A 13,019-nucleotide genomic window follows, 5' to 3' on the forward strand; every position below is an offset into this window, starting at 1 on the left:
CGTTTCAGATAAAAGTGGTCTCTACGACGGCTTGATCACTTTTATCAGCGGAGGGAGAGGTGCTCCTCCCGTTGCTCCCTGGTGGTCTCCGCCGCTTACCTGAGCTGTCGGTAGAGGCAGAGATGATCGGGTCTTTTCCCCTGCGAGACATGGAATCGAGTGAGGGAAAGATGGCCCCCACTCAGCTCCATACCATTTGATGACAGAAGCGACGTCAAACATCACATCCGCCCAATGATCTTAACCACTTGCTGACCTGCCGCCGTCATTATACTGCGCGATCCGGCTAACCATCGTAGTTGTACGTCGGTCCCTTTAAGCGGGATAGCAGGCGCGTGCACGTGCCCGCTGCACTGCAGGGGTGACGATGCTCGTGACTGTTGGTCACGAGTGATCGCCGGCACGAGAGGCATAACCTGGAGATGTGTGTGTAAACACACACATCCCTGTTCTGTGAGGAAAGGAGATACAGATTGTGAGTTCCTACAAGCTGGGAACCACGATCTGTCATCAACAATAGTGAGTCCCCTCCCCCCACAGTTATAACACACACTAGGGAACACAGTTAACCCCTTAATCGCCCCCTAGCATTAACCCCTTCCCTGCCAGTGACATTTACACAATAATCAGTGCATTTTTATAGCACAAATTGCACGATAAATGCCAATGGTCTCAAAAATTTGCCAAAAGTGTCCGATGTGTCTGCTATAATGTCGCAGTACCGATAAAAATTGCAGATCGCAGGAGCGCCGCCCCCTCTCTCCTGAACCGCTCTATCCCCATAGATAGATTCATGCATTGCATGAATCTATCTATGATTGCTGCTGACACCCACTATTCAGGTGTCCGGCCCCTTTTCAGGCACCTGAATTACAGCGGCAGGGGTGATTTTTGGAAGTGCCTGATTAAAGCCATAGGCTCTATTAGGCACCCAAAAATGTGAACAGCGGGCGCAATGCTGGGCGTTCGCTGTTCACTCAGCTGTGTGTTAGCAAAGCAAAGGAATTAGCCCCATCAGAATCTGATGGGGCACAGTAGCGGCAATTGATGGGCACACTGTCAGTATCTGATGGGGCACAGTAGCGCCAAATGATGGGCACAATGACAATAACTGATGGGGCACAGTAGTGGCAATTGATGAGTGAGTGAGTAACTTGTATAGCGCTACAAATGCGGACTAAATTGCCTCAAGGTGCTTTGTATCCAATGCCGTCCAGAACCTTCAGAAGAGGTGGGTCATAAGTTTTTTTCTGAAGGCCTGATGGTTTTCTTCCATGCGGATATCTCTGGGTAGAGCGTTCCATAGCCGTGGTCCTTGGACTGCGAATCTTCGTTCTGCTTTAGATTTGTAGCGGGACTTGGGGATGCGGAGGAGGTTTTGGTTAGTTGATCGGAGGGCCAGATTAAGGGTGTAGTGTTTCTTTTCTCGCATAAGTATTGAGGCATGTTTCCTTGTGTGCATTTATGAGGCAGAGGGTCTTGAATGTAACCCAATCCTTTACGGCTAGCCAATGGAGAGTCCTCAGGACCAGGATGATCGATTCCCAGTTTTTTTTTCTCGTTACCTGTCTGGCTGTTCTGGACGATTGTAGACGAGAAATCTCGTATTTCGGTAGTCCTAGGTAGAGGGAGCACACTGGCAGCATCTGATGGGCCACAGTAGCGGCAATTGATCGGCACACTGGCAGCATCTGATGGGGCACAGTAGCGGCAATTGATGGGCACACTGGCAGCATTTGATGGGGCACACTGGCGCCAATTGATGGGCACAGTGTCAGCAATTGTTGTGTACAGTGGCTGTGTTTGTTTGCACAGTGGCAGCAATTTATGGGTACAGTGTCTGCGTTTGATGGCACAGTAGCTGTGTTTGGCACAGTAGCTGCGTTTGATGGGCACAGTGGCTGTAATTGATTTTTTTTTCACTTTGTTTGTGCCCCCAAAAATTTTTGAGCACCACCCGCTACTGGTTGACAGCATTGCCCAAAATTGGTTCATGAGCATATGTGGTCAATGACCACACAAGGGATATCTGCAAGCTTGTTTACAAGCCAGAAAGCAGCGGAATAGTGGCTGCTAGAATACCGGAAGTTGCCTTATCAACCAACGAGGCTGTGCGGCCACTAGTTTTCAGCAACCAATGAAGCTAGCAGCTTGCACAGCAGTAAGTTCTCATTGGTAGTAATAATACTGCCAATAAATTAAAGAGTTCTTGATGCTAGCAGCAGAAGGTTCAGGTGGGTGAACGAGCTGCAGTGCCGCAAACCTGAACACCATCCCTAGGGTCGGTTTGTGATTTAATTTCAGTGCATGGGACAGGGCAGGGAGGATAACCTGTACTGGCAGGAAAGTGTACTTAGACTAAAAAAGAAAACGAATACAGCCACCACATCTAAAGACCGTAAGCTGCAATTTGTAATATTTTTATTTTTTGGGTTTAAAGGGTCACTAAAGGAATTTTTTTAGCTAAATAGCTTCCTTTACCTTACTGCAGTGTTCGTTTTTGCTCTAATCCTTCTCTGTTCTGAACACTTCCTGGTTGTCTGTTTCCTGATGAAAAAAGTCATGGGAGCTTTCTCTCTGTGGTCACTAATCAAGGTGTGATTACTGTGTGTCTAAAACCCCTCAGCACCAATCAGTTTAGTTTTACAAACTATCACTGCCCTGTATTGGCTCTGAGTCTCTGTACATCACAGAGCAGGAAACAGCATGCAAAAACGAAACTGAAACTGCAGGCACATTATATGATTGATTTTTATCTATTGTTAATCATTTTTAAAAGGAATCAGTTAACTATTATGTCTCTATACCCTGTAAACAGTCATTTCAGCAAAAAATAAATATTTCCTTTACAACTCCTTTAAATATACTGTAATAAAAAAAAGGTGAACCTGCGTTCACTTCAATCATCCATTCATTTGCTATCAAAAATCCTGTTTTCTATATTTCCCTTACACATAATTGTGTTTTCCCCTTTGTAAAAAGAACATTCTCTACTGCTTTAGTAAATCAATGCCAATGTATTTAATATGAATGAAATCACACAGGTTTACATTAGTATTAGATACTTATGAACTAGATAATATTAAATACAGTACTAATGTATTCCAAATAATGGGACTCCTGATGTGTGTTGTCATAGAATATATGTGTTCAGGGTAATATTTATCTACTAATAACATGGTCATAAATCACTATCTCAAATGAGGACTCCAATGTCCCAGCTAGTTCCCGTACCTATAAATTGAGTTATTAACACTGGATGAGTTCGGCCACCTGTTTCCTGTTTCTGCTTCAATGTCTAGTGCTTTTCTTTTTAAGCCACACTACATTTACATCAGCTTCCATATACCACAGCATAGCTTCTGAACACACTGCACTATAAACAGCTGAACTGGGAATTTTCATTAATGCATCTACAACCACTAGGTTTAAAATGTTTTTTTACATTCCTTCAGTAACTTTCCAGTTTCTGAGACCTAGGCAAATTATATTATATTTCCCAGGAGTCTTCAGAAGGGGAGGATGGGCTTTCTTGGCTAAGCTCACTCTCCTGCATGCATGCCTGAGCTAAGGGCTGATGGATTCCAGTAAGTAAATGTTACATGAATCATCTGCCCTTACTCAAGACAGCCACAACCAGAAATGCAAGAAGGTGTTTCTCCAAAATAAAGCGGAGGGGGCGAGCACGACACTCCACACCAGGGAGAAAGCTTTGCATTACTGTGTGGAGTTACAGAAAGAAGAACAGGAAGTGAGGATTTCTCAGAAGAAATAAGGACATTTAAAAGCAAAATTTAAGGATGAGGTAAGTGAAGGAGGACTGCACTAAGGTTACATAGTCACATAGTTATTTAGGTTGAAAAAAGACACAAGTCCATCAAGTTCTACCATAAGAAATAAAATTATAATAATATCGTACAATCACATATACCCAATTCTATACCCACAGTTGATCCAGAGGAAGGCAAAAACCCCCAGCAAAGCATGCTCCAATTTGCTACAGCAGGGGAAAAAATTCCTTCCTGATCCCCAGAGAGGCAATCGGATGTTCCCCGGATCAACTTTACCTATAAATGTTAGTACCCAGTTATTTTATGTACATTTAGGAAAATATCCATGCCTTTGTTAAAGCACTTTACTGAGCTGACCAGAACCACCTCTGCAGGGAGTCTATTCCACATTTTAAGGCCTCGTACACACGACCGAGTTTCTCTGCAAAAACCAGCAAGAAACTTGCTGGGATTTTTTTTTTGCCGAGGAAACTGGTCGTGTGTACATTTTTTGATGAGGAAACTGTCGAGGATCCAGTCGAGCCAAAAAGAGAGCATGTCTTCTTTTTCCTCGACGGGAATGGAGAAACTTGCCTTGTCGAGTTCCTCGACAGCCTAACAAGCAACTCGACGAGGAAAACGATGTGTTTCGCCTGTCAAGTTCCTCGGTCGTGTGTACAAGGCTTCACAGCTCCTACTGTGAAGAAACCTTTCCGTATTTGGAGGTGAAATCTCTTTTCCTCTAGACGTAAAGAGTGCCCCCTTGTCCTAAATGTTGACTGTAAAGTGAATAAGGTAAAGGAAGTTATTTAGGAAAAAAAACATTTTACCTTTACAACCTTTAAAAAATTGATTAAATAGAGTTTTTTGTGGTGCACAGATGCAGCGTAGTTCTGCTTTACACTAAATTTCAGAGCATTGCATCTAATGGGTGTATGCCCTGGAAGTCACATAGGCTGGGACCCACATTTTTTCTTTCCTTATTTTATTAACTGATCACATGTAATAAATATCAAAAGAAACCTTTTATTACATAAAAATAGGAGGGGCCACTGGGACATGTAATCCAAATCCAAGCAAATTTGCCTGTAAGACCATGTGACTGGCAATATAAAGATATTTATTTTTAGCAGGGTGGATTTGAATCATGATTTAAATCACTAGTAAAAGGGCTTGATTTAAATCAACTCGATTTAAATCATAATTTTTAAAGAGCAACTAGCATCTCTGTCCCACATCGGCTTCTCCTCTGACCCACTGTTGACTGGTTAGCTGGTGTTGCGGCAGGGACACAACAAGGTGAGGGACGTGGCTGCCGCAGGTGAATTAATGCACGCTAACAGGAGCTGCCATGATGGATCTGAAATGACAGGTTCTCTTTAAATGTAAGGACTATTCTTGCTGTAGTTAGAATCTTTAAGCGCTTGCCGGCCGCCTCATACACTTTTACATCGGCAGAATGGAAAGACTGCAGAGTAATCAGTGCATTTTTATAGCACTGATCGCTGTATAAATGTCAATGGTCCTAAAATAGCATCAAAAGTGTCCAATGTGTCCGCCATAATGTCGCAGTCACGATAAAAATCGTTGATCGCCGCCATTACTAGTAAAAAAAAATATATGAATAAAAATGCCATAAAACTATCCCCTATTTTGTAGACACTATGGGCCAGATTCTCGTAGGAGTGCGTAACTTTGTGCGGGCGTAACGTATCTGATTTACGTTACGCCTCCGCAACTTAGACGGGCAAGTGCAGTATTCTCAAAGCACTTGCTCCGTAAGTTGCGGCGGCGTAGCGTAAATCGGCCAGCGTAAGCCCGCCTAATTTAAATGTGGGACAGGGGGGCGTGTTTTATGTTAATGTTCTGTGACCCGACGTGATTGACGTTTTTCACGAACGGCGCATGCGCCGTCCGTGGAAATCTCCCAGTGTGCATTGCTCCTAATACGCCGCAAGGACGTATTGGTTTTGACGTGAACGTAAATTACGTCCAGCCCCATTCACGGGCGAGTTACGCAAATGACGCAAAATTTTAAAATTTCGTCGCAGGAACGATGGCCATACTTAACATTGGTACGCCGCACTTACGCCACCATATAGCAGGGGTAACTTTACGCCGGGAAAAGCCTAACGTAAACGGCGTAACTGTACTGCATCGGCCGAGCGTACGTTCGTGAATTCGTGTATCTAGCTGATTTACATATTTCGACGCGTAAATCAGCGTACACGCCCCTAGCGCCCAGCGTAAATATGCAGTTACGATCCGACGGCATAAGAGACTTACGCCTGTCGGATCTAATGGAAATCTATGCGTAACTGATTCTAAGAATCAGGCGCATAGATACGACTGCGCAACTCAGAGATACGACGGCGTATCTGGAGATACGCCATCGTATCTCTTTAGAGAATCTGGCCCTATAACTTTTGCACATTGCCTCATGCTACATATCTAAGTTAAATTTCATGCTGAATAAACAAAATTATTAATGTATCTTAAATAAAAAACTATCTTTAGATAGATTTTATTCCAAAAACATTTTATTAAAATTAATTTGATAAAAACTGATTTAAATAAAAAAATATCTTATTTAAATCAATTTTTTTTTAAATTGTTGAATTGTATCCAACCTAATTTTTAGTGGCATTAATGGAGAAAAGTTATGAATCAATGACAAATAAATTATAAAATGCAAAAAATTGTCTCCACTTGTTTTCATTTCCAAAATATTGTAATGTAATTCTCTATGATTTTTACCACTTTGCTGTTTTGTTAATTGACTATCTTATCACAAGCCCCAGGCAGCATACATTGCCCCAGGCATGATTTTGCATGAGAAAGTCAGCTCCAAAAATAATTCAATTTATTTTATTATATGCATGATTTAATAGTTGCAGTTATAACTATTAATTATTAATTTTTTAATCCTGATGCCGATAAAAACAGCAGACTATCTAAAAAACGTGTCACTTAGGAATGTACATGTCTAAAAGATATATTTTTGTAAAAATGTCTAGAGCCCTTTTTAAATTTTTGGGCAATCACTGCCTGTAACTGACAATGCTGAGCCAGACTGACAGGTAAAACACGTTTGTTCAGAGGACATAGGAATATTTATGAAAGAGGGGACGATAGGTCACTTCAAAGCTACCGACTTATCTTTGTTATACATCTCCAAATTGTATCTGTCTTTTAATCTATCTGTCTGGATTGATATACTACAGAAGTGGAGAATGTTCACTTCGTTTAATGAATAAAGTGAAGCTGTATTCAATTCACTCATCCAATCACATGCAACACAATTTTGATTCAAAATTAAAGTTAATTTTAATAAGCCAATTTCTAAATTTATTAAATCAAACTATCCGTTACATTTGACAAGAAATCAATATCTTGCTCCAAGGACGAGGCATTGCAACTCCGCGTTTCTATCAAAACATTTTGAACATTTTGTGACAACCGGATTATATTTATAGCACAGCACATGAAAGGTAATACTGCCATAACCAGCCAACAGCTGCCTTAAATCTTCACAGAGCAAAAACTACAGCTAAGATCATTATCCAGGTTTATTCAGGAACTACAGTAGTAGTTCAGCACAGTAGGAAAACTACTGAGGTAACAGCAGAGGGCGCTACAGCATGTAAGCCATATGCATTCCATTGCTGAGTTTCAGCTATCATTTAATTCATTTATGTGACAACTTTTATTTCAAACCCAAATGCACCTTAAAGCAAATTAATTACAAAAACATTTTCCTTTTATATATTTATATATAGATATACATATCTATCTACTGTATATATCTATATTTATATATATATATATATATATATATATATATATGTATATATATATACAGTATATATATATATATATGTGTAAAGATATATAGGGCCAGATTCACAAAGGGGATACGACGGCGTATCTCCTGATACGCCGTCGAATCTCTGTTTCTATCTATGCGACTGATTCATAGAATCAGTTACGCATAGATATCTATAAGATCCGACAGGTGTAATTGTTTTACACTGTCGGATCTTGGGATGCAGTACCGCGGCCGCCGCTGGGGGGAGTTCGCGTCGTAAACCAGCGTCGGGTATGCAAATTAGGAGTTACGGCAATCCACGACGGATTTTCGCGTTCGCTACGTCGCCGCTAGTCTAGTTTCCCGTCACAAATTTAGTCGTCGTTTTGGGTGCCCTAACTTTAGTCAGCAATCGTATTACTGTCTAAAGTATGGCCGTCGTTCCCGCGTCGAAATACATTTTTTTACGTCGTTTGCGTAACACGTCCGGGAATACGGAAGTACGCTACGCGCGTCGCCGTTCGAAAAAATTACGTCACGACGCGCAAAGCACGACGGGAATTGCGAAACGGAGCATGCGCAGTAGGTCCGGCGCAGGAGCGCGCCTAATTTAAATGGCACACGCCCATTTGAATTGGCCCGCCTTGCGCCGGAGGCCGCCGGCGTAGTTTTCATCGCAAGTGCTTTGTGAATCAGGCACTTGCGATTCTACGTGAATCTGGCCCATATTATCTATCTATCTATCTATCTATCTATCTATCTATCTATCTATCTATCTATCTATCTATCTATCTATCTATCTATCTATCTATCTATATTTATAGATATAGATATACAGATAGATAGATAGATAGATAGATAGATAGATAGATCTATATATATTAATATTACATTTGTTTTTATGTCTGTATTTTCTAAAAGCTTTTAAGGCACTTACTGGGAACAAAACAATTGGCACTGTCAAGGTCACTGCTACCAGCACTGCTAAGCGGACACAGAGAAGAAGGGTATCAAATCTATAGACTTTTGTGAAGGTGTGAAGTAATTCGTCTTGAACTTCTCCTGCAAGGAAAGGAAAATGTAAACATTAAAATATATAATTACCGCCGTTTGCTTGTTTTTACATTGCCAGCATATTATGCAGCACCGAGTATACCAAATTGTGGAATGGCACACAAAATATTTTTATACTGGAAGAGAGTTTGCAGTTTATATGTGTAATACATACATAAATGAACAGAAGAAGTGACAGCAGTGACAACGCCACCAACAAATCCTTTTCAAATTACTGTCACAGGTACAGAAAACGCTGTTGTTACTTTGACTTCCTCTATAAAAATAATAATATCAGCAATTTGTCTTTACAAGTAGATGCCCTTTTGTGTCAATGTTCATCATCTATACGGGAGGGTTAGCAACCCATGGATCGTGATCTACCAGTAGATCATGCCCATGCAAGGCCGGGACAAGGAGTGGGCAGGAGGATCAGCTGCCCTGGGCGTAATTATTGCAAGCATGGGAGTTCCTCTGATCATAACCCTAAGGGACTGGGCGGTGGGGTAAAATTTGGCATCTTTTGACCTGGGTGCTGGATGACCTTGTCCCGGCACTGTTCCCAGGTAACTGGTAGATTGTGGTCTGGGCTTGCTGACCCGGCATCCCAGGGCATCAAACAGAGTGCAGTGTAGTGTTCAGAGGGACTACTTGTAAAGTTGGAGCTGTAGTAGGGAGCAAGAGCTGCATAAGTCGATGCCTCCTCTGTAGTGCTGCTTCCTGTCCCATACGGAGTAATACCAACTGCACGCTACATCTTATCCCAGCTAGCGGTCTCCAGATTAGTGCCAGCAGCAGGAAAGAAGAGATATTCAGCACAGTGTGAAGCAAAACACTGGGTATAATAGTATAGGGCTGCTTTTACCGTGGGTGCAGTGCAGTGTACCTGTAGCTTTCCTGCAGTTTTGCTGTGCTTAGCCACTTCTATTACATCCTGCGGGTTGGTGCATGCAGGAGTTTTGGTACGCTTTTAGATATAATAAAAGTCGTTGGCAAAGTGCAGCTAAGCCAGGAAAGTCGCAAATGCACTGCGCTACACCTGCCTTGCAGGTAAACTGCTTCAAATGAGTGTAAAAGTAGCCTTATAGGGGGCTCAGAACGGTAAGGGTTTATTTACATTTGCAGTTTGGCGATTGGTAAAACCCCATAGTTAAGATGTTAAGATGCAACATGTTGCATCTTTACCACCTGATTTAATCCCATGATTGCCCTGCAATGAACACGATTGTGACACGGTAGTACGACAATTAGAGGTTTAAATTAGGTGTGAGGAGGAGACACTGTTCCCGGAGATATTCGACTTCCATGTTGTTCAGGTAGATCTCCCCCTCTTTAAGGTTGCCTACCTCTGGAATATATTTGATGGTACATGTAGGAGACTAAATGTTTGAATGACATAATATCTATATATAGATTTATCTGTGTGTGTATATATATATATGTATATGTATATATATATATATATATATATATATATATACACACACAAATATATATATATATATATATATATATATATATATATATATATATATATATATATATATATATCCTGACTCTGCCCCTGCTGTAAAAGTTTTGCTCCTTACTCGTGGTTCACAGCCAATGACAAAATGAGAACTTGAGCTTAACACCCTCTTGTCTTTATGTGTGAGGCCCCATACACACGACCAGTTTCCTCGGCAGAATTCAGCTTCCGACCGAGTTTCTGGCTGAATTCTGCCGAGAAACCCGGCCGTGTGTACAATTTCGCCGAGGAAGCCGACGAGGAGCTCGACGAGGAAATAGAGAACATGTTCTCTATTTCCTCGCTGTTCTATGGGAGCTCTCGGCCCGCCGAGCTCCTCGGCGGCTTCAGGGCTGAACTGGCCGAGGAACTCGATGTGTTTGGCACGTCGAGTTCCTCGGCCGTGTGTACGGGGCCTGACAGTAGCAATGACTATAACCTTATGAACTTGCACTTGTTAGGAGTTACTGACAATTACTCAGCAATTTAAAGTATATGTAAATCTAATAACAAAAATATAACATATTGCAACCAGCCCTTAGATGTGGTGGCTGCATTATTTTGTTATGCTTTTTTCTTTTCTTTTTACCTTGTCAATAACACACTTTCTTTCTAGGGTAACAAAGCTGGTTCAAATATACTGTATTTATCAAGGAACAGCAGCAGTGTCACCCTAGAACAGGAAGTGTTTTAATACTAAAGAACATCTCCCCATCTTATAATTAACATAATCTAGGGGGAAGTGGTTTGTAGGCTGCAGAGAGAGCTGGGATCAATGTAACTGATAAGAGTGCAGCATAGGCAGAGAGTACAGAAAGTTATACACTTAAAAGTTTTCAAGTAGAATCAATGGAAATATTTAACAGACCAAAAGGAAGCAAATCAAGAAGTTCATTGCAATTTGCAACTATGCTGTCTGTGGCTGTGATCAAAAATGATGTAGAGCATGTGTATGGTATTGGATCAGAGGAGACCTCAGTGCATTATGACTACAACTAATAAGGGTAGGAAACAAGTCCCCTGTTCATGATGACACAGCCCTTCCAGGCTGTGGGAAAGGGAGGGATGGCATGGAGGAACCTTAGGCCACTAGTAACCATAGGTGTTCGCACAGGGTGTGCCGGATGTGCCTGGGTACACTCTAATCCGGGGCTCAACGACCCTTCAATCACAATCACCTGTCAATCACTGGCAGGTGATGGGTAAACAGTGAATCTTCCTTGCCGATCCCCAGGAAAAAATACATATTGTGGAAAATAATAAAAAACAGACTGACATCATTCACTGTTAAGGCCCATACACACGGTCGGACTTTCGGCCAACAAACTTCAAAATCTGCAAGTTTTCACATTTGTCCGATCGTGTGTACGCTCCATCGGACCAACTTTTTCAGGTTTCATCGGACAAAAAGTTCGGTCTGCAAACGGACAAACTTTACGACAACAAAAGTCCGATGGTGCCTAGTCCGACCGTGTGTATAGCAAGCCATCGGACTTTTGTCCGAAGTACAAACATGCATGCCCAGAACCAATGTTAAAATCAACCAACAATAGCAGAAGTTAACCAATGGGTGGTGATAAAGAGCAGAAAAGAGCAGAAAAACCATGTGATGTTGGGAAAGTTTTAGAAAAGTTTTCAGAAAATTCCGAGCGTGTGTATGCTATGGGTGTGACCGGACAAATCACTTCGGACAACAATCCAAGGGAAAGTTTGTCGGATGTCCGACCGTGTGTACGAGGCTTTATACTGACACTGTCCACTGTGCTTCTGACACCAACCTCTGCCCTACTGACACAATCCAAAGCACTACTGACACAGTATACATACACACATGCTCATAATAGGGTTGTCACATCATTCCTTTAATCCAGGACACATATGAACTACATACTGTAGGTTCTGAGGCTGATTTAATGCAGAGTGAGTTTAATTACCTTAAAGTGGAGGTTCACCCAAAAACTTAATTTTTAACATTAGATTGAGGCTCATTTTGTCAAGGGGAATCGGGTGTTTTTTTTTTAAATCGAAGCCGTACTTACTGTTTTAGAGATAGATCTTCTCCGCCGCTTCCGGGTATGGGCTGCGGGACTGGGCGTTCCTATTTGATTGACAGGCTTCCGACGGTCACATACATCGCGTCACAATTTTCCGAAAGTAGCCGAACGTCGGTGCGCAGGCGCCGTATAGAGCCGCACCGACGTTCGGCTTCTTTCGGCTACTCGTGACGCAATGTATGCGACCGTCGGAAGCCTGTCGGAAGCCTGTCAATCAAATAGGAACGCCCAGTCCCGAAGACCATACCCGGAAGCGGCGGAGAAGATCTATCTCTAAAACGGTAAGTACTGCTTCGATTTAAAAAAAAAACACCCGATTTCCCTTGACAAAATGAGCCTCAATCTAATGTTAAAAATTGTTTTTCGGGTGAACTCCCGCTTTAATCAGCCACAGAACCTGTATAATTAATGTGTGTCCTGGATTAAAGGGATGATGTGGCAAGCCTAGCGCATATGTGTTTGAGCTTTGGGGGTGCACACCCTAATGCAATGGGCTGCGCACACCTATGATAGTAATTAATAAGGAAAAATGTTTGTTGCAAACTTTCAGGTTTGCAGATATCCATATTAAAATGTTAAACCCTGATTTGCTTGGAGGACTGAAATCAATGTGCATGACAATATTCACACACCAGTCTGAAATGTGTCTTTGGAAGTGCAACAGTTACATCAACGTAATGTTAAATAACAAAATCTGTGCACGTTACAGACAAATGGAGATAGAGTTTATCTTTCATTGATCAGAGAACACTAAATTGCTGACAGGTGAAATTGGAGAGGCCTGTACAGATTGTTGTAGATGTTGTTGCTCTGGGTAAAATGTTTTA

General features: G+C 41.8%; 1 protein-coding gene across 3 annotated transcripts in view; it reads right to left on the reverse strand.

Annotated features, from left to right (window-relative positions):
- Positions 1 to 13,019, reverse strand: part of SLC38A4 (solute carrier family 38 member 4) — a 116,422-nt gene that overhangs the window by 13,305 nt on the left and 90,098 nt on the right. For all 3 annotated transcript variants that reach the window (XM_040343910.1, XM_040343909.1, XM_040343911.1), the window contains exon 13: positions 8,516 to 8,640. In XM_040343910.1, coding sequence (XP_040199844.1) covers positions 8,516 to 8,640 — 125 coding nt within the window. The remainder of the gene's footprint in view (positions 1 to 8,515; positions 8,641 to 13,019) is intronic.

This window comes from Rana temporaria, chromosome 3, assembly GCF_905171775.1.
Source record: "Rana temporaria chromosome 3, aRanTem1.1, whole genome shotgun sequence".
Lineage (NCBI taxonomy): Eukaryota > Metazoa > Chordata > Amphibia > Anura > Ranidae > Rana > Rana temporaria.